The sequence below is a fragment of the Euprymna scolopes genome, chromosome 12, assembly GCF_053919585.1.
Source record: "Euprymna scolopes isolate OS-2025 chromosome 12, ASM5391958v1, whole genome shotgun sequence".
Lineage (NCBI taxonomy): Eukaryota > Metazoa > Mollusca > Cephalopoda > Sepiida > Sepiolidae > Euprymna > Euprymna scolopes.
Genome location: NC_136493.1, coordinates 150,025,859 through 150,052,545, shown reverse-complemented (window position 1 = coordinate 150,052,545; position 26,687 = coordinate 150,025,859). Strand labels below are relative to the sequence as shown.

The 26,687-nt window shown below is 35.0% G+C and overlaps 2 protein-coding genes and 1 long non-coding RNA gene across 11 annotated transcripts in view; 1 reads left to right on the top strand and 2 right to left on the bottom strand.

Moving 5' to 3' along the window:
- The window catches only part of LOC145291542 (uncharacterized), a 459,128-nt gene extending 456,368 nt beyond the window's left edge, over nt 1-2,760 (top strand). For all 8 annotated transcript variants that reach the window (XM_080137554.1, XM_080137553.1, XM_080137547.1 and 5 more), the window contains one exon: nt 1,329-2,760. In XM_080137554.1, the coding sequence (XP_079993680.1) occupies nt 1,329-1,396 (68 nt within the window). In that variant the 3' untranslated portion in view covers nt 1,397-2,760. The remainder of the gene's footprint in view (nt 1-1,328) is intronic.
- The window catches only part of LOC145291545 (uncharacterized), an 84,155-nt gene extending 57,481 nt beyond the window's left edge, over nt 1-26,674 (bottom strand). For both annotated transcript variants that reach the window (XR_013869456.1, XM_080137556.1), the window contains exon 1: nt 26,535-26,674. The gene's annotated coding sequence lies outside the window, so the exon portion shown is untranslated. The remainder of the gene's footprint in view (nt 1-26,534) is intronic.
- LOC145291540 (uncharacterized) lies at nt 14,671-19,425 on the bottom strand. Its single transcript, XR_013869455.1, has 2 exons — nt 16,984-19,425; nt 14,671-16,785 (listed from the first exon to the last, which is right to left on the bottom strand). It is a non-coding gene; the product is annotated as an uncharacterized LOC145291540 (long non-coding RNA).
- Nucleotides 26,675-26,687: the final 13 nt, after the last annotated feature.

The following is a 26,687-nucleotide window of genomic DNA, read 5'->3' as shown; positions in this document are numbered from 1 at the left end:
TTACAAATTAACCTTTTTGCAAGTGTTGCACAGCTTATGAGCTAGCCTCCATGAACGATGTGTCGTTTATAATGTTTGTGGATATGTTACAGGTTGTGAGCTGCCTTTAGAGACATTGCACAGTTTAGAGCATCGTGCAATTTATGACCTAATCTTTTGCGATGTTACACAATTCATGAGCTAAGTTTTTAGGGATGCTGTACATTTTATGAAATAACTTTTTGGAATGTGCAGAATTTATGAACTGCTTTTAGTGACATGATTCAGTTCATAAGCTTCAGGACGTCACTTTCTTTTTTTTTTTTATACTAATGTTATCAAGGTGTGAAAGCCACTCGAGGATAAAGGTTAATACAATTGTCACCTGATAATAAACCACACCATGAGGATTGGAAAAAGCGGATTAAATGATTTAAATCTAATTATTTAATAGAATGGCTCAACAAGAATTTGTTAACATTAGACTAGAAACAGCCATGTTGGATTTACTTGGAAAACAGCCCCCATTAGGAATTTCTTGGAAAGAAACTTTGTTTTCCATTTTAGTCACACAGAGAAAAAAAAGGAAAAATTTTTTCAATGGTTGTTGCTAGACAAGGTTTTACTGTTATAAGCTAATCTTTCTGGATGACACACAGTTTATGATCTGCCTTAAAGGGATGTCGTACAGTCTCAAAGTTCCAGTATGTGATCCACTTTAATCCCAACAATTTTGAATTTTTGTATTTGAATTATTTGGACTACTGTTCGCATTTTGGATGTTATTTCCACAACGTTTCAGCTGATATAACCTCAGCTTCTTCAGGTGTGTCTTGCTGAATTCGATAATCTCTACAGAATATGGAATGGAAACCTTTATTTAATCCACTGAATCTGCAAGGACCTGTGACACAACAGTAAGTATTCAGTAACAACCAGTTTTAATGCCAAACTTCTGGCGGTGACGGTTGAATCTTAAGCACAGTCAATACTAAGAATACAGTCAATACTAAGAATACAGTTACAAATTATTTAAGATTTTTACCCAGTCATGGCCGACAGAAAGAAAACAAGTTGCCCCCATAAATTCGAAATTCTGTATAGATTCCCAGAGTTCAGACTAAAGATTTCCGGGTTCGGTAAGACACACATGGTGGATATTGCATTGCCTGAATTGTTGCAAGAATAAAACCCAAGATGAGAACAGTAGTTTGTATAATCGCGATTATCAAGTCATCTTCAAATTTTTGAAACCATTTGAATTTTTCAAATCTGTTTACTTTTATGCTCATTTTTTTTCTAATTCCATTAATCGATTTTGTTTTGCTTTCTATTTTTATCCTCTGCAGTCAACGACGTCTTCACACAGTGCCCGAGGAGCCCGAAGAATTCTATGACTAATGGTAGTACGGAATAAAGAACTGCCGATCACCATGAAAAACACGTTTCTTTCTTCAGCTCAAACCATTTATAAAAAAGAAATTTTTAATGAATTTTTTTTTTAATTAAAAAATTTTTTTTTTATCTTCCATTCCTGAAATCAAACTGGACTTTAACCCCTGGACATGATTTTGACGGAAAAAAGTCCAGATTATTATTTTTTTTTTTACTGATCTTGGACTTTTTTTTTAATGGATAAAAAACAATATTTTTGTCTATAGGTTCATCTTGCATACAAAAAAAAAAACCACAATGAAAAGTTTAAAAAAATAAAAAGGCATTCATCTAGTTAACAGAACAGAAATTGAAGAAAAACAAAATATACAACAGTTAACTGTTACTAAATGCAAGAAATTTAATTTTTTATCGACCAGCATAGTTTTAAAGGGCTGAAAGTGTTTTAAAGTTGTTTTTTTTTTTTCAGTGTAAGATTTCATCGATAACTGTTGCTAAAATATAATAAAATCCAACATTGCTGACCCATGTTGTTGGTGTTTCATTCCTTAAAAAAATAAAAATTATTTACCTTACTACATGCCCTAATTCCAACTGGCAACTCTCCGTCGAGTTAGGGTCAATCATAGAGTAAGCCATTTCTTTTTTTTTTTTTTTTAAACTATCTTTTAAGCTGAAATTAGCGACAATCTTCTCCAAACAAAATTGACCACCACTTTTTATTGACTCATGTGTGGCTAAGTAAAAGTGATGACAATCACTTTCCACATTTTAAAATTATACAGGTCGGTAGAAAATGTAATTTTCTTGCATTTGGTAAAAATTATTTGTTGTACTATTTTTGTTTGTTTTCGATTTCTCAACTGTCAACTACATGAATAGCGAAAGACATTTTCTTCTTTCAAATCAATTTTAACTTTTTTTTTGCTAAAAATGGGTTCACTTTATGCTTTAGCCTTCCTCTATCATCTTTCATAAAAAAATTAATTTAATGTTTTTTTTTTTTTTCAAGTAAATGATTTAAAAAAGAAAAATAGAAAGATATTGATAGGCTAATTTTTACTTGCCTTGAGAAAATATGAACAGTTTTTTTATTTAAATTTTTTCTTTTTTAAGAAAAAAAGAAAATATTAAAAAAAAAAAAAAATGGCGACTACAAGTCATTTTATTTGATTAAAATGTTGTCACCCACTTCTTTCCTGGTTTCTTTTTAAAGAGTAACAAAACTCTAGCTTCCCCTCCCTCGTACCCTTTTTACATACATTCCCCCTCCTTATCCACAAGAAAAAAGAAAAGTACACAATGTTAAAAAAATTTAAAAAAAACAAAAAAACAAAAAAAGACTTTCCATGAAATGATTTAAAAAAATAAAAAATAAAAAATGAATTCTCTTGCGAAGTTTTCTATATTTTTACTGTCATTGTTGTTAACCAGTAACTTGAAATCACTTTCTGCCGGTCTGGCTCTCTGTCCAAAGATGCAATTAAAAACGAAGCTCTTTTTCTTTGTGTGTCTTTGGAGGATGCAGTCATATGGCAGTTTCCCGCTTTTTCATACAGTCGTTTACATTTTTTGTTGTATTCTGGTTTTGACAAAAGAGAGCAAATAAATCGTCATTGTATTGTACAGGCTTCTCCTCTCCACATTCGCATGTGGTTGCATTGGTTTTGTTGCACCATCTAGCCATAGCAACTTTTGATTGCCTCGTTTCCATTCTCAGGCACTTTACTGTTTTCTACTAGAGCCAGGGTGATTCTGAATCAGGAGTGAGGGCTTCAGAATGGGGGGGGGGGATTCCCTGGGGAGGGGGGGGATCCCCATGCCATTCTGTAGCCGTCGGATCCACACATGTAGTCTCTTCCTGAAATATTGTTAGAGTCTCAATATGACTGAGAAAGATTCTTTACTTTTTTTTTTTTTTATTTTTTTTATTACATTTTCACCCCAAACAAGGCAAATTGCCACTTTGGTGTAGGGGGCTACTATCAGGGGAAACAACTACTGGGGTACTATGTAGGGATTTGGGCAGCAAGATGTCAGTTCACGTTACACTTGAACTTCTGCAGGTCAGTACTGTTGGGGAAGCAGGGACCTGGAATGGAATTCCAGAGTCTAGCGGTTCTGGGGAAGAAACTATTGGCGTAAAAAGATCTTTTACATCTAGGTATCTCTACAGTGTGGAGGTGGGATTTAGTAGCCTGTCGGGTTTGTCGAGGGTGCTCATGTCGTGGGGGCACAAGTGATTGCAGTTCGTCAGAGCATTCACTACTAAAATACTTGTAGAACAGGCAGAGGGATGCAACATTTCGTCGATGGGACAGAGGCTGAAGCTTAGATGCCAGTTCAGGGCCTATCAGGTTTGCGACTCTTTTTTGAACCTTGTCAAGGAGCGAGAGACTAGTAGCAGATGTACCATCCCAGATGTGACAGCAATATTCCATACATGGGCGAATGGTGGCCTTATAGAGGTACAGGATACTTTCGGGTTTTAGTAGTTGTCTAGCACGGTAGAGAGAGCCCACCTTTCTTGCAGCGGCCCTGGCAATGCCTTCAATGGTTATTGGGCCACAGGTTCACATCCATGAAAGATAGCATTCATCATTAGTATGCTTTGTGATCTCTATTTGGCTGGCAACGTCTCATCTCAGCAACATCCGCGAGGAGGTGCAGGTTGTTTAAGTTGGCTTCAGGCAGTGATCAAGTGTTAAGAGTTGTTCAATGCTGAATCTAATTTTTTGACAAGTGTTGATCTTTACCAAACAGAAAAAAAGTGCTTGTTAAAATACAGTTGGCAGATCGACTTTTTAAAAAGTATGTTGTTTTAAGCAAAAGCAATATTTAATTGTCATGTCGAAAATAGTAACATATCCAAAATTATGAATAATCATCGAGTAGAAAGTTGTTTATAATTAAAAGTAATTTTTACAGAAAATTGGGTAAAATCGCATTTTTCTTAGATATTATGAAGTAGACAATAGGTTATATGCAGGGGACATAACTCTGAAAATAATATTTTAGATTATTTGTGTCATGGCTGCAATATTTGTTGTTTATAGTGATAGACTTTTTTTTTATTAAAAACACAATAGCATTTTTTCTACTTGATAAATTTTCATAATTTTTGGATATATTACTATTTTCGACATGACAATTAAGTACGTAGTATTGTTTTTGCTTAAAACAATATATTTAAAAAATTGATTTGCCGACCATAACTTAACAAGCACCCAGACAACACATATTCTGCAGAGGAATAGCACAAGACCAAGCCAGTATATCTTAGTGTGGGTGCTGTGACCCCCCCCCTCCTCACTTTAAAGTTGATCGGTTTCTGCAGGATGTTGTTCCAGGAACTGACTTTCATTTTTGTCTTTTTGGTATGTTCCTTGAATGAAAGGGTGCGGTCCAGGGTTATGTCAAGATATATAGAGTTGTTGCAGTTCTCAAGTTGTATTACATATCACGTGATGGTACGAGGTTGAGTTGCCTTCTGGTTCCCGAAATGCAGTGAATAGATGAGTTTTTCACAGGGTTTGCGTGCAGGTGGTTACTCGTGTAGTAGAGGAGTAACTCATCTATGGCTGAGTTGAGGTTTGTTTCTAACACTCTCTTGCATAAAGGTTGTCAGCATAAATAAACTGATCAGGGTTTTGACTCATTCGTGTAGATGTTATACAGTATTGGTGCCAGCACACTACCAAATCTTTTGTCAGTTTCAAGATGGTTTTCATGAGAAGGCGATGGTTTACAGTGTCATATGCGGCACATTGATCAACAAATGCAACTCCTGTTATGAGTCGTTTGTGAAAACCATCTTGAATGCACAGAGTGAGGAGTTGGATTGCTGTGAACGTGACAGGCAGGAAACCTACTTGTTTTTTTATTTTCTTTTTACCTAAGGAGTCACCACTTATCAAGGCCAGAAGGCTACTCGAGGATAAAGGTTAATGCATGTAAGATGGTAGTGTAGTAATAACTTATGGTGTAAATTAGGATTTGATTATTTAAGATGACTTAACAGGAATTTGTTTACATTAGATTTGAAGGCTACTATGTTGTATTCAACTTGGAAGCAGGACAGCAGAACAGTGTTCCACAGGCGGGCAGTTCTGGGAAAGAAGCTTTGTTCATGAAATCTGTGTTTAGATTTAGGCACAGATAGAGAGTAGGATAAATCGTTTTTAGTGGTTATAGCTAATTAAGTATTTTTGTGGAAGTTCAACAAGGGGGGGGGTACAGATTGGAGTTCAGTCGAGCACTTGCCATGAAAATAATGATAGAGCAGACACAGGCTCTCAACATTTATTCTGTGGCAAAAAGGTTGCAAGGAAGAGAAAAGGGCATCACCTGCTTGGTTTTAAAGCTAGTTTTGAACTTTATTAAGGCTGGAAAGGTCGCACCGAGCAGCTTCTGCCAAGATGTGGCAACAAGACTCCATTCTAGAGCGTGCTTGACTCTTACACATCAGCTGCCAGAATAGTAGAATGATGCAACCTTTTCCAGCCATATTGGAAACAGACTTGATGTGTTCCATTTCGGATCAGAAGTGAAGGGCAGTTCCATAAGCTTGTCAAGACATGAAGCTTCCTCAAGATGAGAGCCATTCGTTTCAATTGGAGTATGATGGGGGTCAGAGCAATTTCGATGAAAGGAGAGAAACTTGATTTTTGATGCATTAAAATTAACCAGCCACTTTTTTCCCCATTGCACCATGTTCTCAAGATTAGAAGAGAGAGAATCAGAAATATCTTGGTCATTGAAATGTTGCCATAGATTGTGATCTCATTTGCATAAATGTCTACAAATGTTGGGAGATGATGGTTGGTTTGGCAAGTGAGATCAACCTGTTGGGGATCAGCTGCTCAAATTGATCAAACAGGTGGCATAGCAAGGAGATTGGGTGAAAACTCTTTGTATGCGATGGATCTCTGCTAGGTTTGAGAAAAGCTATGATTCTGTTTTTTTTTTCTCCAAAACTCAATATCAAGACCAAACACAATATTTTTTTTTTACAAACTAAGTTTTTTCTTATCAAGTCCCAAAAGCCATTTGAGAAAAAATGTTGTTTGTCAGTTATATCAAGAACGACACAGAGGAATGGGAAAAAGTCGGTAAAATCAGGATTTGATTATTTAAGATGACAGCTCAACAAAATGTTAACATTGGATTTAAAATGACTGTTGTAGTTAGCTGGGAAGCAACCTGTGGTATTGTGTTTCACAGATGAGAAGTTCTTGGTTCATCAAAATTCTGTTTAGTTTTTATTACTCAAATACAGAAAAAGATTTTTTTTACAGTGGTTGTAACGAGACGAGTTTTTGCTATGAATTTTTTTATAACCTGTTTGTATTGCGACCTTATTGGCAGGCTGTGTCAGAGGTCGGACGCAACAGTTCTAGAGTTTGTATGATTGTTTTGGTCGCTAAATCTACAAGACACAAGTAGTTCACAAGAAAAAATCCTGAAAGTCGCTTTTGGTTCATGTCCACAAGTTACAAATCGGTCACAATCGTTAAAAAAAAAAAAATAAATAAAAAAAGTCCGGGATTTACCGCTGGTTGAGTCAAAGGTCGCTTCCACATGTCAATCTGGGGTGTCTGAAATTTTCTTTGTCTTGTTTGAAAATGTTTGGATACTTAATCAAGTGTTTCTTCACTTTCAACTAACAATTTCTGGGCTTAAATTTGATACTGTTGGCAAAGCTTGCTACTCCAAATGTGACACATTGTTGGCAAAACTCGCTACTACGAATTTGGACACTGCTGCCAAAACTTGCTACTTCCCTCCACCCCAATTTTTAAATCAGGCTTTTTATTTAAACCAAAAGCGTCTCATTTGCATATCACGTGACAAGATCGTAAGCATATAAAGAGAAGCAGCAGCCATGTTTTTTTTCTTTATTCTTTTTGTCAATCTTGTGTATAGGTCGATGTGCATTTTAAGATAAAAAATGGTGTCATTTTAGTTATTAGCTGTGTATGAATCAACTGTAGATTCTAGACAAGTTAAATGGTTCGTCTCATGGCTTTTTCTTGCACAAATAATTTCATTTATTTGGTGTTTTTTTTTTTTGCAAGACATAAATTGTTTCTCATTTTCCATGAGTGATAATACATGCAATCCACAAGTGTGGTCTATCCGATTTTCATATATAGAACCAACCCACTGCACACTTACATGCAACGAATGCAAACGTTGCTAATCAGACATTCTGATCAATGAGATGCTGTTGATTCCAGGCGCAGTTACTCTTTTTAGACATAATTTATGTCACATACCATCATAACGTAAACGCATACATTGCACGAGCCGTAATATACCGTAATAATATGAATGCGCGTGTTAAGTGCCATTAAATGGTTTAATTAAATAGTTGTCATTAAATTGTTAATAAATAGTTATTATTGTTGTTTATAGGATTTTTGAATAGTTAACTTAGAGGAGAACAACATATCGTAATCACTACATTTCCTAACCCACTAAAAAAAAAATGTCACATCATCAACGAACACATCATATCGAACTTAGGCCTATAGCCACGTCTAGAGAGTGAACATTGTGAGAGCTATTCCAATTATTATTAAGCCTCCCACTTAAAAACTGTGCATGTGCTTACATGCTGGCAAACACACTGCAGTGAAGTTCCGAAGGAGTGAGATGAATTACTAGGATTACTGGTATATACAGAGTGCACAAACAAAATGGTGTTTTCTATGTTATGATAAAGTGCCGAGTTGCTCTTTAACAACATTTCCAAAAACGTTACATATATACGAGTCAACCCCCCCCCCCCAAATGACTGTAAAATCATTTCCCAGAAATTCGACTCATACACCGCATACATCAGTATTAATATTTTCCCTATAGATCGCAGATTAAAGTGACCCCAATCACAGTTTTCTTTTGTAACTGACAACAAATAAAAATTATCTCTTCAAAGTAAATTGAATAAAAATATATGCATGTATATGTGTGTGAGTGAGAGAGAAAGGATGAAGAATGGAATCTTAGTAGATATAATGTAGTTTAACGTCAAAATAGAGCCATAATTCTGATGCATATGTTCAGGAGCTTATTAATATATTTCCGAAGGCAAGAAGGAATCTATTATGATATCACAATATAACAAACGTGGTTGGGATGAAATGATGTGAATAATTATGAGAGAGAGATATAAACAGACACAGCAAGCTGGCATATAGTAAATAAAAATGTTTGCAATTATTAAGAGTTTCCTATGCTTGGAAAAACATGATTAACAACCAATGACAAAATTGAGAAATTAAGGAATATATATATGTATATGTCAAAAGTCTATATTCCAAATTTTAAGATATTGACTATCTTACAATTTATTTCTTTAAGTTAAAGGAATAAATTATAGGATGGACAACATCTTGAAATTTGGAATATAGACTTTTACCATTTATTTGTTATCTGCTCTGTAATTACATTGAGTTTTATAAATTAAAGGATTGTTATCAATAAAAAGGGCGTCATTCTGTAGAAGTTACCTACTGAAATTAAAAAGACCGCCTGGCAAATTGAAAAATTTTCCATTAAGATCGGAGAAAAGAATAACTCCATCGTGTTCAATCAGATGTGTCTGAATAATAACCTTCTGCCAAATATATATATATATATATATATATATATATATATATATACATAAATATATATATATATATAAAGGAAAGAAAAAACAATTATTTATATATTCATCATATTTTCCCTTTTTTATCATCTCGGAAAATATATATATATCTATTTTGCTATACAAGTTTAGATTTGGAAATTTGATCATTCACTTAATGTGACACTCACCAAGGACAAAGAATCACCAAACTTGTTCAAGAGGAATAATCAATTTTACCAAAACTTTGTTTTTAATGTTTTTTTTTTAAAATATTATAATCACGGCCAAAACGGAAGGAGAGAGCAAGTATTTTTCGATGGAGTCTCTATTTAAAAATCAACTAAAAATCAAGTAAATTATCCAATCAATACGAAATTTTTACCAATTATTAAGTGAAAGATGAACTTTATAATGGTGAGGTTTTTTTCGTAATCGATATTTATATATATTTTTGCCTACAAAACCCCCTTCTTTATTTGTGGGTACAAATATGCTTAAAATAATAAGCCGAAACTGAACAAAATATATCGTATTGTGGGGAGGGGGAAGATTGTACATAAAACAAATAAACAAAAAAACAAGCCACATGTGCGTGGCCCCCCTTTTTAATATGTTTTTTTTTTTGAATAGCGTTTTTTCTAATTAATATATACCATAATCAGTTGAATTGCCAAGAAAAAGAAACTTCCTAAAAATTAATTGATTTTTAAAAGATTAAAAAAATTAAAATTCCATTATTTCAAAATGTTCCGTTACATACATAATTTGATTAAAGCTCAAAACATTAAATGTTAAGGGGTTAAAATTGAGGTCAAAGTTTAAACAAAATTGACCTCTGCAATCTCTACCAAAGTACTCAGCCAACTTTTGGTCTAAACATTATATAGGAAGGCATTACTGTACATATGCACGGCTTTTAATATATACATATGCACATAAAGTTATGAACAGTACATAGGGTCCGTGCAAAGCTGGGCTGACCTGCTAGTATATATATAAAAGATGATAAAGAGAAAGAGTGATCAGGAAATACTCAAAACACAATTACGAGATGCCTGTATTTCATTTGCATACTTTCTTCATAAATCTCGGTATGAAAACCACTATATAGACATTCATATAAAGTTTTTGAGAAATATATAAAGAAGAGCCCCAAATAGGGTTGATTTTTTAGCCTTAAAAGTTCCCGAGGGATGCAAACCAGAATTTTTCTAGGGTCAGTGATACTGAATTTATGAAAAACAATTGCCTTCACATTTTCATCAAGTTTCAGAAAAATCTAATGGATGGGGCAAAAAGTGCCATTTTTTGAGTAATATGAAAAAAGAGTTCCAAAAAGGCATTTTTTTTTTTAGCCCTAAAAGTCCTAGAGAAATGCGAATCAGAATTTTGCCACGGTCACCCATACTGAATTTATATTAAGAACAATGGTCTTCACATTTTGGCCAAATTTCAGAAAAATCTAATGGATGGATCAAACGCTATGGGTCAAAAAGTGTCATTTTGGGGATTTTTTTGACCTACTTTGAGCACCAGGGACGCTGAATCCCAGTGTAAATGGATAACGGTGCAGTTTCAGGCCTTAACACATGTATATTTGAGTTGACCACCGTGAAAACCACTATATAGTCAGACATATCAAGTTTTTGTTGAGAAATATGGAAGAAGAGCCACAAAAATTGGCGTTTTTAGTACTAAACGTCCTCGGGATGCGAACCAGAATTTTTTTTAGTATAAATCCACACTGGATTTATATTAAGAACAATGGGCTCCACATTTTAGCCAAGTTTCAGAAAAATCTAATGGATGGATCAAAAGTTATGGAGCAAAACGTGTCATTTTTGGTCATATTGGAGTATTTTTGACCTTGAGCCCCTGGGGACGCAATGGGAATTTTGCAAAAAAAATTTTTCACTATGCACATCTATTTAATGAAATAGAATTTGTGGCAAAATTTCAGGAAAAACTAATGGACAGTTATCTGCCAGTCATCCGGACTAATGGATGCATGGACAGACACATGGATGCCACTGAAAACATAGATCCCTCTCCAATAAATCGGGGGACCAAAATAAACAAAACAAATTTTTTAAGGCTGAAAATCAGAATTTTGAATGTTTTATTTTTCATCTTTTGTGTTTTGAATTGTGAAATTCGTTGAATATGTTAATAATAATTATTCTTTCAGATTAGTAAAAAAACAACAAAAAAAAAAATTAATATATTCATTATTTTTACTTTTAAATCTTTGAAAAATAAATTACTAATATACCATTAAATAAGAAATGCTTTGAAGAATTGATACCAAAAAAGAAAAAACATCAATAAATAACTGCATATTTTACTAAAAATATGATAATTTGTTTTGGCAGTTTTTCGTTACATGATATTGCCTCACCTGTGGTCGAGACCATAAAGACCTACAAACAGTTGTTATCTCCCCTTTTCCTTTTTGCTGTGAATTGCACTCGACTTAGTTTTAAGTGTGTGGGGGACTTGCATCTACCACACTCTCTCATCCAGAAACACTTGGTCCTGATGGCACGACAAGGTCAAGACGACTAAGCGTGATACTAGATGAAGGAGTTGTCTCCAACACATACGCAGTCTAGCATTCACAAAATGATCACCCATTTGGTAAGGGCCAGCCTCATTGTTGCTTAACTTCGGGGATCATGTTGGCAACAAATATATATCTTGTATCTATACTCTTATAAATTTTTTTTTTGTGTGTATTGATATTCATATCAAAAACCCTTTTTTCTATTTATTTAAAAAAGAAAATACAACTTTCTCATATATGGGTCGTAGAATTGCATTTACCACAAAAAAAAAAAGCTAATTTGTATATTCTTTTGAACATTTATTTTAATTAATTCCCTATTAGTTTTTTTTCGGTTTTCTTATGGGATGATCATTTTTAGTTAATTATTACGTGTAATTATATTCATGCAGATATTCTACATCATTTATACTTGCATAATATTTGCATAAAAAAGTTTATAGTAAACACAAACCTCTTTCTATATATATTTTTATGCATGCGTATATATTTTTGCTTAAAAAATTTTGCCTACTAAACTCCTCCTAGAGTTTTTGGTCTACAGATATGAAACTTCATATATAAAATATTTGAACCCATGTGAAACTTTATATATGGAGTTTAGCCCGGGAAAATTGGTACAAAAGTGTGAAAATTTAAAAAATTTAAATTTGCCAGGTAAAGGTTGAACGCCAACATTATGAATATGCATGCATAACGTAGTAGCTATTGATTCATGTTTTAATTTTTAGCCTTGCAGCAAACGTCTTCATAGCTCAGTCATTAAAGGCAGAAGAAAAAATAAATCTAAAGCGTAATTTATGTTTCGATTCTCGGTGGTGGCGCCTGAATCATTTTTTAAAAAAAACTTTAAATCATTACTATATATTGGGTCCAATATAATCTATATATATAAAAGCGAAAATGTATGTATGTACGTACACTTTTCCTCAATGTCCACAAAAGGCTTCTTTCAGAGAAGCGCTCGCTCGTTTCACAACTTCTTTAAACTTTTTACATCATCTATAAATTGTAATATCTCACACTTAACCACGGAGCTCGCCTGTCTATTTAATTTTATTGACTTTCAAACGTTAATTATTCGACATTTCCCGCATCGGCACGCGTTACATTCGGTTTTCAGTATAAACAAAAAGCGAAACTCGACTCTAATTACTGGCCGAAAGCCAGACTGGCCCGCGCGCCCTCCGGGGCCCGGGTGACAAGATCAAAGTGTAGTATCTGTTCCGACAGATGCTGCAAGCTATGACTAGCAAAGACCAGCTATGACTAGCAAAGACCAGATGTGGGGGCAACCCCACATGCCTGACCTTTAACCAGCTCCCATTTCCCACCTCTTGGGAGCTAGTCCCCTTTTTCCCTTCCCCCTCCCTTCACTCCTTACATTAAAAATCGGCCTTGTGCCTAATTTGCTCGGTGGGGGAGCAAATAAATACCTACTGGCCGAAAGCCAGTGGTCTCTAGAGAGCTAAGTAACATTTGGTCAATGTCGACTTCGTCATATCAGATGGTAGCTTTCATTTCGAGACGACACACTCCCCCTAATAAACAGGGAGCGGGTTTTTAAAAACAAACAAACCGATTTATTGACCTCATTAAAAACTGTCCCGCACAAAATGCTAACTGCTGAATACCTATCGCCGTCAAGTCAATCAAAAACGCGTACCTGTTTTTTTTTTCACACTTTACTATTTTCCAACTGCGCGTCGTCAAGGCTTTTTTTTTCACGGGCACCTGTTTTTTTTTCACACTTTACTATTTTCCAACTGCGCATCGTCAAGGCTTTTTTTTTCACGGGCACCTGTTTTTTTTTAACACTTTACTATTTTCCAACTGCGCATCGTCAAGGCTTTTTTTTTCACGGGCACCTGTTTTTTTTCACACTTTACTATTTTCCAACTGCGCATCGTCAAGGCTTTTTTTTTCACGGGCACCTGTTTTTTTTTCACACTTTACTATTTTCCAACTGCGCATCGTCAAGGCTTTTTTTTTCACGGGCACCTGTTTTTTTTTCACACTTTACTATTTTCCAACTGCGCATCGTCAAGGCTTTTTTTTTCACGGGCACCTGTTTTTTTTTCACACTTTACTATTTTCCAACTGCGCATCGTCAAGGCTTTTTTTTTTCACGGGCACCTGTTTTTTTTTCACACTTTACTATTTTCCAACTGCGCATCGTCAAGGCTTTTTTTTTCACGGGCACCTGTTTTTTTTTCACACTTTACTATTTTCCAACTGCGCATCGTCAAGGCTTTTTTTTTCACGGGCACCTGTTTTTTTTTCACACTTTACTATTTTCCAACTGCGCATCGTCAAGGCTTTTTTTTTCACGGGCACCTGTTTTTTTTTCACACTTTACTATTTTCCAACTGCGCATCGTCAAGGCTTTTTTTTTCACGGGCACCTGTTTTTTTTTCACACTTTACTATTTTCCAACTGCGCATCGTCAAGGCTTTTTTTTTCACGGGCACCTGTTTTTTTTTCACACTTTACTATTTTCCAACTGCGCATCGTCAAGGCTTTTTTTTCACGGGCACCTGTTTTTTTTTTCACACTTTACTATTTTCCAACTGCGCATCGTCAAGGCTTTTTTTTTCACGGGCACCTGTTTTTTTTTCACACTTTACTATTTTCCAACTGCGCATCGTCAAGGCTTTTTTTTTTCACGGGCACCTGTTTTTTTTTCACACTTTACTATTTTTCCAACTGCGCATCGTCAAGGCTTTTTTTTTCACGGGCACCTGTTTTTTTTTCACACTTTACTATTTTCCAACTGCGCATCGTCAAGGCTTTTTTTTTCACGGGCACCTGTTTTTTTTTCACACTTTACTATTTTCCAACTGCGCATCGTCAAGGCTTTTTTTTTCACGGGCACCTGTTTTTTTTTCACACTTTACTATTTTCCAACTGCGCATCGTCAAGGCTTTTTTTTCACGGGCACCTGTTTTTTTTTCACACTTTACTATTTTCCAACTGCGCATCGTCAAGGCTTTTTTTTTCACGGCACCTGTTTTTTTTTCACACTTTACTATTTTCCAACTGCGCATCGTCAAGGCTTTTTTTTTCACGGGCACCTGTTTTTTTTCACAATTTACTATTTTCCAACTGCGCATCGTCAAGGCTTTTTTTTTCACGGGCACCTGTTTTTTTTTAACACTTTACTATTTTCCAACTGCGCATCGTCAAGGCTTTTTTTTTCACGGGCACCTGTTTTTTTTTTCACACTTTACTATTTTCCAACTGCGCATCGTCAAGGCTTTTTTTTTCACGGGCACCTGTTTTTTTTTCACACTTTACTATTTTCCAACTGCGCATCGTCAAGGCTTTTTTTTCACGGGCACCTGTTTTTTTTTCACACTTTACTATTTTCCAACTGCGCATCGTCAAGGCTTTTTTTTTCACGGGCACCTGTTTTTTTTTCACACTTTACTATTTTCCAACTGCGCATAGTCAAGGCTTTTTTTTTCACGGGCACCTGTTTTTTTTTTCACACTTTACTATTTTCCAACTGCGCATCGTCAAGGCTTTTTTTTTCACGGGCACCTGTTTTTTTTTTCACACTTTACTATTTTCCAACTGCGCATCGTCAAGGCTTTTTTTTTCACGGGCACCTGTTTTTTTTTAACACTTTACTATTTTCCAACTGCGCATCGTCAAGGCTTTTTTTTCACGGGCACCTGTTTTTTTTTCACACTTTACTATTTTCCAACTGCGCATGTCAAGGCTTTTTTTTTCACGGGCACCTGTTTTTTTTTCACACTTTACTATTTTCCAACTGCGCATCGTCAAGGCTTTTTTTTTCACGGGCACCTGTTTTTTTTTCACACTTTACTATTTTCCAACTGCGCATCGTCAAGGCTTTTTTTTCACGGCACCTGTTTTTTTTTAACACTTTACTATTTTCCAACTGCGCATCGTCAAGGCTTTTTTTTTCACGGGCACCTGTTTTTTTTTCACACTTTACTATTTTCCAACTTCGCATCGTCAAGGCTTTTTTTTTCACGGGCACCTGTTTTTTTTTCACACTTTACTATTTTCCAACTGCGCATCGTCAAGGCTTTTTTTTTCACGGGCACCTGTTTTTTTTTCACACTTTACTATTTTCCAACTGCGCATCGTCAAGGCTTTTTTTTTCACGGGCACCTGTTTTTTTTTCACACTTTACTATTTTCCAACTGCGCATCGTCAAGGCTTTTTTTTTCACGGGCACCTGTTTTTTTTTTAACACTTTACTATTTTCCAACTGCGCATCGTCAAGGCTTTTTTTTTCACGGGCACCTGTTTTTTTTTCACACTTTACTATTTTCCAACTGCGCATCGTCAAGGCTTTTTTTTTCACGGGCACCTGTTTTTTTTTTCACACTTTACTATTTTCCAACTGCGCATCGTCAAGGCTTCGTTTTTTTTTCACGGCACCTGTTTTTTTTTTCACACTTTACTATTTTCCAACTGCGCATCGTCAAGGCTTTTTTTTTCACGGGCACCTGTTTTTTTTTCACACTTTACTATTTTCCAACTGCGCGTCGTCAAGGCTTTTTTTTTCACGGGCACCTGTTTTTTTTCACACTTTACTATTTTCCAACTGCGCGTCGTCAAGGCTTTTTTTTTCACGGGCACCTGTTTTTTTTCACACTTTACTATTTTCCAACTGCGCTTCCTCAAGGCTTTTTTTTTCACGGGCACCTGTTTTTTTTCACACTTTACTATTTTCCAACTGCGCATCGTCAAGGCTTTTTTTTTCACGGGCACCTGTTTTTTTTCACACTTTACTATTTTCCAACTGCGCATCGTCAAGGCTTTTTTTTTCACGGGCACCTGTTTTTTTTCACACTTTACTATTTTCCAACTGCGCATCGTCAAGGCTTTTTTTTTCACGGGCACCTGTTTTTTTTCACACTTTACTATTTTCCAACTGCGCATCGTCAAGGCTTTTTTTTTCACGGGCACCTGTTTTTTTTTCACACTTTACTATTTTCCAACTGCGCATCGTCAAGGCTTTTTTTTTCACGGGCACCTGTTTTTTTTCACACTTTACTATTTTCCAACTGCGCATCGTCAAGGCTTATTTTTCACGGGCACCTGTTTTTTTTTCACACTTTACTATTTTCCAACTACGCATCGTCAAGGCTTTTTTTTTCACGGGCACCTGTTTTTTTTCACACTTTACTATTTTCCAACTGCGCGTCGTCAAGGCTTTTTTTTTCACGGGCACCTGTTTTTTTTCACACTTTACTATTTTCCAACTGCGCATCGTCAAGGCTTTTTTTTTCACGGGCACCTGTTTTTTTTCACACTTTACTATTTTCCAACTGCGCATCGTCAAGGCTTTTTTTTTCACGGCACCTGTTTTTTTTTCACACTTTACTATTTTCCAACTGCGCATCGTCAAGGCTTTTTTTTTCACGGGCACCTGTTTTTTTTTCACACTTTACTATTTTCCAACTGCGCGTCGTCAAGGCTTTTTTTTTCACGGGCACCTGTTTTTTTTCACACTTTACTATTTTCCAACTGCGCATCGTCAAGGCTTTTTTTTTCACGGGCACCTGTTTTTTTTCACACTTTACTATTTTCCAACTGCGCATCGTCAAGGCTTTTTTTTTCACGGGCACCTGTTTTTTTTCACACTTTACTATTTTCCAACTGCGCATCGTCAAGGCTTTTTTTTTCACGGGCACCTGTTTTTTTTTCACACTTTACTATTTTCCAACTGCGCATCGTCAAGGCTTTTTTTTTCACGGGCACCTGTTTTTTTTTCACACTTTACTATTTTCCAACTGCGCGTCGTCAAGGCTTTTTTTTTTTTCACGGCACCTGTTTTTTTTTCACACTTTACTATTTTCCAACTGCGCATCGTCAAGGCTTTTTTTTTCACGGGCACCTGTTTTTTTTTCACACTTTACTATTTTCCAACTGCGCATCGTCAAGGCTTTTTTTTTCACGGGCACCTGTTTTTTTTTCACACTTTACTATTTTCCAACTGCGCGTCGTCAAGGCTTTTTTTTTTTTTTCACGGCACCTGTTTTTTTTTCACACTTTACTATTTTCCAACTGCGCATCGTCAAGGCTTTTTTTTTCACGGGCACCTGTTTTTTTTTCACACTTTACTATTTTCCAACTGCGCATCGTCAAGGCTTTTTTTTTCACGGGCACCTGTTTTTTTTTCACACTTTACTATTTTCCAACTGCGCATCGTCAAGGCTTTTTTTTTCACGGGCACCTGTTTTTTTTTCACACTTTACTATTTTCCAACTGCGCATCGTCAAGGCTTTTTTTTTCACGGGCACCTGTTTTTTTTTCACACTTTACTATTTTCCAACTGCGCATCGTCAAGGCTTCGTTTTTTTTTCACGGCACCTGTTTTTTTTTCACACTTTACTATTTTCCAACTGCGCATCATCAAGGCTTTTTTTTTTTTTCACGGCACCTGTTTTTTTTTCACACTTTACTATTTTCCAACTGCGCATCGTCAAGGCTTTTTTTTTCACGGGCACCTGTTTTTTTTTCACACTTTACTATTTTCCAACTGCGCATCGTCAAGGCTTTTTTTTTCACGGGCACCTGTTTTTTTTTCACACTTTACTATTTTCCAACTGCGCATCGTCAAGGCTTTTTTTTTCACGGGCACCTGTTTTTTTTTCACACTTTACTATTTTCCAACTGCGCATCGTCAAGGCTTTTTTTTTCACGGGCACCTGTTTTTTTTTCACACTTTACTATTTTCCAACTGCGCATCGTCAAGGCTTTTTTTTTCACGGGCACCTGTTTTTTTTTCACACTTTACTATTTTCCAACTGCGCGTCGTCAAGGCTTTTTTTTTTTTTCACGGCACCTGTTTTTTTTTCACACTTTACTATTTTCCAACTGCGCATCGTCAAGGCTTTTTTTTTCACGGGCACCTGTTTTTTTTTCACACTTTACTATTTTCCAACTGCGCATCGTCAAGGCTTTTTTTTTCACGGGCACCTGTTTTTTTTTCACACTTTACTATTTTCCAACTGCGCGTCGTCAAGGCTTTTTTTTTTTTTCACGGGCACCTGTTTTTTTTTCACACTTTACTATTTTCCAACTGCGCATCGTCAAGGCTTTTTTTTTCACGGGCACCTGTTTTTTTTTCACACTTTACTATTTTCCAACTGCGCATCGTCAAGGCTTTTTTTTTCACGGGCACCTGTTTTTTTTTCACACTTTACTATTTTCCAACTGCGCATCGTCAAGGCTTTTTTTTTCACGGGCACCTGTTTTTTTTTCACACTTTACTATTTTCCAACTGCGCGTCGTCAAGGCTTTTTTTTTTTTTCACGGCACCTGTTTTTTTTTCACACTTTACTATTTTCCAACTGCGCATCGTCAAGGCTTTTTTTTTCACGGGCACCTGTTTTTTTTTCACACTTTACTATTTTCCAACTGCGCATCGTCAAGGCTTTTTTTTTCACGGGCACCTGTTTTTTTTTCACACTTTACTATTTTCCAACTGCGCATCGTCAAGGCTTTTTTTTTCACGGGCACCTGTTTTTTTTTCACACTTTACTATTTTCCAACTGCGCATCGTCAAGGCTTCGTTTTTTTTTCACGGCACCTGTTTTTTTTTCACACTTTACTATTTTCCAACTGCGCATCGTCAAGGCTTTTTTTTTTTTTCACGGCACCTGTTTTTTTTTCACACTTTACTATTTTCCAACTGCGCATCGTCAAGGCTTTTTTTTTCACGGGCACCTGTTTTTTTTTTCACACTTTACTATTTTCCAACTGCGCATCGTCAAGGCTTTTTTTTTCACGGGCACCTGTTTTTTTTTCACACTTTACTATTTTCCAACTGCGCATCGTCAAGGCTTTTTTTTTCACGGGCACCTGTTTTTTTTTCACACTTTACTATTTTCCAACTGCGCATCGTCAAGGCTTTTTTTTTCACGGGCACCTGTTTTTTTTTCACACTTTACTATTTTCCAACTGCGCATCGTCAAGGCTTTTTTTTTCACGGGCACCTGTTTTTTTTTCACACTTTACTATTTTCCAACTGCGCGTCGTCAAGGCTTTTTTTTTTTTTCACGGCACCTGTTTTTTTTTCACACTTTACTATTTTCCAACTGCGCATCGTCAAGGCTTTTTTTTTCACGGGCACCTGTTTTTTTTTCACACTTTACTATTTTCCAACTGCGCATCGTCAAGGCTTTTTTTTTCACGGGCACCTGTTTTTTTTTCACACTTTACTATTTTCCAACTGCGCGTCGTCAAGGCTTTTTTTTTTTTTCACGGGCACCTGTTTTTTTTTCACACTTTACTATTTTCCAACTGCGCATCGTCAAGGCTTTTTTTTTCACGGGCACCTGTTTTTTTTTCACACTTTACTATTTTCCAACTGCGCATCGTCAAGGCTTTTTTTTTCACGGGCACCTGTTTTTTTTTCACACTTTACTATTTTCCAACTGCGCATCGTCAAGGCTTTTTTTTTCACGGGCACCTGTTTTTTTTTCACACTTTACTATTTTCCAACTGCGCGTCGTCAAGGCTTTTTTTTTTTTTCACGGCACCTGTTTTTTTTTCACACTTTACTATTTTCCAACTGCGCATCGTCAAGGCTTTTTTTTTCACGGGCACCTGTTTTTTTTTCACACTTTACTATTTTCCAACTGCGCATCGTCAAGGCTTTTTTTTTCACGGGCACCTGTTTTTTTTTCACACTTTACTATTTTCCAACTGCGCGTCGTCAAGGCTTTTTTTTTTTTTCACGGCACCTGTTTTTTTTTCACACTTTACTATTTTCCAACTGCGCATCGTCAAGGCTTTTTTTTTCACGGGCACCTGTTTTTTTTTCACACTTTACTATTTTCCAACTGCGCATCGTCAAGGCTTTTTTTTTCACGGGCACCTGTTTTTTTTTCACACTTTACTATTTTCCAACTGCGCATCGTCAAGGCTTTTTTTTTCACGGGCACCTGTTTTTTTTTCACACTTTACTATTTTCCAACTGCGCATCGTCAAGGCTTCGTTTTTTTTTCACGGCACCTGTTTTTTTTTCACACTTTACTATTTTCCAACTGCGCATCGTCAAGGCTTTTTTTTTTTTCACGGCACCTGTTTTTTTTTCACACTTTACTATTTTCCAACTGCGCATCGTCAAGGCTTTTTTTTTCACGGGCACCTGTTTTTTTTTCACACTTTACTATTTTCCAACTGCGCATCGTCAAGGCTTTTTTTTTCACGGGCACCTGTTTTTTTTTCACACTTTACTATTTTCCAACTGCGCATCGTCAAGGCTTTTTTTTTCACGGGCACCTGTTTTTTTTTCACACTTTACTATTTTCCAACTGCGCGTCGTCAAGGCTTCGTTTTTTTTTCACGGCACCTGTTTTTTTTCACACACACCTACAAATACCCGGGCAACGCCGGGTACCCCTCGCTAGTATAATAATAAATACGAAATCTGCATTAATCAAAATATCATATTTAAGCGTTTTTTACGACCGACCGGGCAATGTCAGGTGCCCTGCTAGTATATATATATATATATATATATATATATATATATATATATCGCTTATGATGGAAATTTGCGGGACTAAATGAACTTATTTTGTCTTGTAAAAGCTACTACAATTTCTTAAAAGCTATCATTAATTGTGTTTTGTTTTTTTTAATTTTTTCACGCAAAATTTATGAGACAAAAGATGGAATTATTTGAAAATCAGGTATTTATAATATTTTTGGATATTTTTATAGCAAATCTTATTTATGCAAAAAAAAAAAAAAAAAATGATTGGGTCAAAAACTTTTTTAAAATATATTTAAATTTTTTATCCATGGAGACAAAAATGGCCGTGAATGGTGGTTTTTGGAAAATTTAAAATTCTATAAAAAATAGTGGAAAAGTTTTATATTATTCTGCTTTTCATATGAAAAAATTCAGGCTTTTATTTCTGGAAAAAAAAAAAAAAAAAAAAAAAAGACTTGCTCAAAAATAATGGATCGTAATAGATTTTAAAGAAAAACAACAACTTGGTTTTGTTACATGAAGGGATGTCCCCTTTTTATGTAAGAAGACATACTAGATAAGTGAAAATGAAATTAGGAAAAGGTTAGAATCGAACCCTGTAAGCAAGTGTTGAAAGATAATGGAAAATGGAATGTTAGAAATTAAGTCTATTGTTAATTCTATTAGAAATATTTAAATATTGTGTTTTTTTTTTTGTTTTTTTTACAAAGGCATCACCACTTATCGATGCCAAGAGGCCACTCGAGGATAAGGGTTAAAGAGTGTACAATAGACAATTGGACAATAAAGTAATCGTTAGTAATGGAAATTTGGTAAATTTGTTAACTTGGAACGGCTCATGGAACTTATTTACGTTAGACTTGCAGACAACCATATTGTAGTCAGCTGGAAAGCAGGAAAACGGAAGACAATTCCATAGGCATGCAGTTCTAAGAAAAAGCTTTGTTCATGGAATCTACACTTCGGTTTAGGCACAGATAAAGCGTGGGGAAAATTATTTATAGTGTTTTCTGCTAGACGGGTGTTTCTTGTGAAAATTTAGCGAGTGGGGACCATAGAATGGAGCTCAGCCGAGCGCCTGCCATGAAAATAACGATAAAGCAGAGACAAACTCGCAACGTCTCTTCTGTGAGAAAGAGGTTGCACGGAAGAGAAAAGGACATTGCCTACGAGGCTACGAAGTCTATTTTGAACTCTATCGATTTCCATAGAAAAACAAAAGTTTAAGCTGGTCAAGGACAATCTCAATTTAAAAGAAGACTCATTTTTGGTCATTCAATGAAAGTGACATTAAAACCGTTCCTTCTTTAGTGTTTAATGCTTACAAGGGAGATAACTTCTGTTGATTATGTAAGGGAGATAATTTAGTATTTAATGCTGACAAGGGAGAAAAGACAAACATAAAACGGCATAGAGAGAAGGTTATCTCTCTATGCAGTTTTAGGTTTGTCTTTTGTAACAATTCGTAAACATATTTTAAAATCTAGCAAAAATCAAATAGTCATATTTTCCTGAAATTTTCGATATTAAATAAACTTACATAATAAAAGTAGGTTTCGTTAAATATATTAAAGGAAATATTTCTTTTTAGAGATTCTACCCCCCCCTCTATATTATATGTTTTGAAAACTAAGAACAATGAATGTAGGTCGATAAAAATTTTAACATTTTTTTTTAAGCTGAAAAGATCAAATAATTAAAAAATAGTTTATATATATATATATATATATATATATATATATATATATATATATATATATATATATATAAGATCCCGTTATTTATTTCACTTACCTTAAAATTGGACATAAAATCAATATTATTCAGTTTAAAAAAAACAAAAAAAAAAACTTTTTATTGATAATATTTTTTTCTCACAAACATAATTATTTGAATTACAATTTGGTCAAGATCAAAGTGTAGTATCTGTTCTTCAGATGCTGCACTTCATTTTCTTGTTCTCTTTCGGTGGAGGAGAAATCCTTCATGACAGAGACAATTTTTATTTTTGTACCTTTTCTCCACGTTAAAAAACGACCCTGGTGTCTAACTCTGTCCCGTGGGGAGGCATAGTAAATAGGTACAACAAAAAACAGAATTCTAAAAACTAATTATTTTTAAAAAGCTTTAAATGATATTAAATTCAAATATTACGATATGAAGTTTAAACAAAGATTTTTTTTTATAACAAGTCTCTAATAATAAAAAAAAATATATTCATATAATAGAATATATATGACTCTTGATATAAAAAAATAAAAAATACAAAGTTGGACTAAAAAAATTCGTTTGGATTTGATTATTTAAATTGATAGATGGTGAACTTTATTTTTTGCACCTTTTCCCAAAAAAGTATGAAGGCCTTTAAGCAACATTATCTTTATACACATAAGTGTGAACAGAAGACGTTAAAATTTTATTTTATTAACTCTCGTCTGTGTAGTTTTTAAAAAAAATCTATGTGTTTTACAATGTAAACATGAAAATCCGATAGCAAAAAAACGTTACTTTCATTAATCATTATAGCTCCAATGCCCATCCATAGAAATTGACACAGTAAATAGTAAACATGAAATGATTACATTGCTGTTATTGTGTAAAACGCTGATGTTTTACACAAAACTGTGGAGGTGCCTACTGACAACGAATCTCATATTCAAACCCGTCGCAAATTTACGGGTTGCATGGTATTAACCCCTGAACCCTGGGACTATTTTGCATCATTTCACAACCTTCATGTATGCTACATACGAGTGCATAGTAGAGGTATATCTATCCGGGTCGCGGGACCAGAAATAATGGGAACTTATCCTCGTTGAACTGCACCCAATATGACAGGTATTTTTTTTTATCGTACATTGTCCCATCACAAGATGGCATTTGATCGTCTTCACTGCATCATGCTCCATGGTGGAGTGCTTCTTTGTCTCTCCTGTCCTGTGTAGTCTCCAGGTTCATTAATCCCTCTGCTTGTCCGGTAAGTATTTATTATTTTCAGCAGTTTACAATCGATACTGTCTGACCTAAGGTGACTGACTACAAGCAGTGAACGATGCCTGACCAGACAAGTAAAGTCATAGATCCCCCCCCCCCATTAATTATTTTTAAGTAATCTCTCCTTGTTTCTTCAAGATGGTGACAAAAACAGTCACTTCTCATTTATTCACAAAATTTGGTTTTCTTAGTTAAAAATAAAACTGCTTGATCAATTTATGTGATTTTTGGAATATGACACTTTCGTTCCACCACGAGTACGTACATAATACAGATTACTTTTTGTTTTTTTAATATAAAAGTAATTCTGGACAAGAGCCGCATTTTCTTTTGTAAAGTTCGAAATTTTAAAGACTTGTGCTTTGACAGTTATGCAGTTTATAGAAAAGGGTATTATTAGTAAGGCTTTGACAACGGAATATTCTTATTGTTTTGACTCTCGAGTATATATCCGACACAGTTAATCGAGAACCACATCACTCTATATAAAAGCATGTAAGATATCAACGGATACACACTTGAGAGGCCCTGTCAGTGGAGCATTAGAATACACCGACTGCCCCCCCCCCCCCTGCAGAGGGTAAAAGTCCCTCAACGGGTGTCCTGGATATGACCTTAAACTATATCCAGTGGTGAGGCCCCCGCTTGTGGGCTTTGGGGAGTGTGGAGCCACCCTAATTACCATTGCTCCCAGGTCCACTCTGACCCGGAGTGGTAGTACCTGTTAGGGTTCCAACTATGGGTTAAATAGAAACTGACTTGAAAACAACAAATATATTCTATTAAAATTTTTTTTCTTCAAAATCTTAATAACCCGAAAAAATTTTTTCTTCAAAATCTTAAATAACCCGAAAAGGGTTGATATGCCGTAAAAAAAAAACAACCAACCAACACACTTGAGAGTCAAAACAATGGAAAGAATATGCTGTTGTCCTAACCCTAGTCATTAGTAGCTTATAGAATCGTAAGTTTTTCTGTGCTGCATAGTGGACAATTTCTAGTGGTAGATTATAAGGTTAAAATAAGGAGTATCACATTAGTAGACTAGCAGGCCTACCTTGTGTTACCTGGGAGTGAATGAAAAATCTCTGCACCAAATGTAACCAGTTTTAATCTTATTTTGATGATGATTATTATTGACAACAAAAAATTATTTTTTTTTAAATTTATTTATTTTTTATTTAAAATTTTTTTTTTTTTTTTTACTACATTTTCACTCCAAACAAGGCACATTGCCACTTTGATGTAGGGGGCTACTATCAATGACATAATCTACAGAGGTACTATGTGGGGAGTTGGGCAGCAAGATGTTACACTTGAACTTCTGCATGCCAGTGCAGTTGGGGAAGCAGAAACCCAGAAGGGAATTCCAAAGTCTAGCGGTTCTGGGGAAGAAACTACTGGAGTAGAAGGCTCTCTTACATCTAGGGATCTTTACCATGAAGGGATGGAATTTAGCTGCTTGTTGGGAATGTCGGGGGTATTTACATCGAGAGGATAAATTTATTTTTTTAATTGCAACTTCAAGGTAAATTTTTGTTCAATATGTGTATTTAAATTTTTAAAAAGAAATGTTTTACTTATTTGAACTCTTATGTTTCATAATAAATAGAAATTTCGATAGATTTAAATATATTTTGTTCAAATTTCGAAAAAAATAAATATGTGGGGGGGGGGGGCACGCACTAAAAAAAAATATTTCCCCTCGTATATTTTAGGGAAACTGCATTTTATATGTAATTTCATTCTAAAATGGATAAGTATCGAAAATCTCACCATTAGTTGATTTTTGCTAGATTTATTAAACACGGGTATTTTTTCACGTTCGAAATGCTTACGTGGGAACATTTTAAAGCGCCAATTATGTAAACACGATTTTGGTCTCGCAATTTCATTATTTTCGTACGATGAAAATTGTTTTAAAAATTATTACTAGTTTATTTTGCCCTTCTGTTTTTAAATAGTACAAAAGTTATATTGATAATATTAATTTATACTAAACTTACATCGTTTTACATATAGGGGGTAATTCTGTGGTGACTTTTGGAGATGCCTAATGTAAACACGATTTTAGTCTCGCGTTTTCATTATTTCTGTATGCTGTAAAATTTTAAAAAAATATTCGTTTATTTGAAGCTTTTTTTAAAATGGTAAAAAAGTTAGGATGATAATATTAAATTAAATTACAGTAGTTACAGCAGGTTACATAGGAGTTTTACTGTGGCGCGTTTGAGGTACAGTTGTCAGCGACCCAGAAAACGTCTAAAAAAAAAAAAAAAAAAAAAATGCTTACAACAAAACAGCGACCAATAATTTTCTTTTTTTTTCAGCCTTTTTCTTAAGAATTTCCTTAAATAGCTTTTTTACACTTTGGTGAATGGCGGCTGCGCTCTTTTTTTTTTTTTTTTTTTTTTACAGTATTAATAAATGATCTCAAAAAAGTAGCAACATGTGACGAGAGAGTAATTAAAAATTACCTCATAAATCTTGGCTTTGCCCTTACTTCCTTATTGCGTTCAGAAATTTCAGTATCAAACAAGTTCTAGCTTTAACTTTAAACTATTGCTTGAATATCGTTGCTTAGCAACATCAATGCAGCAGTAAAAAAAAATGATTAACATTTAAGTTAG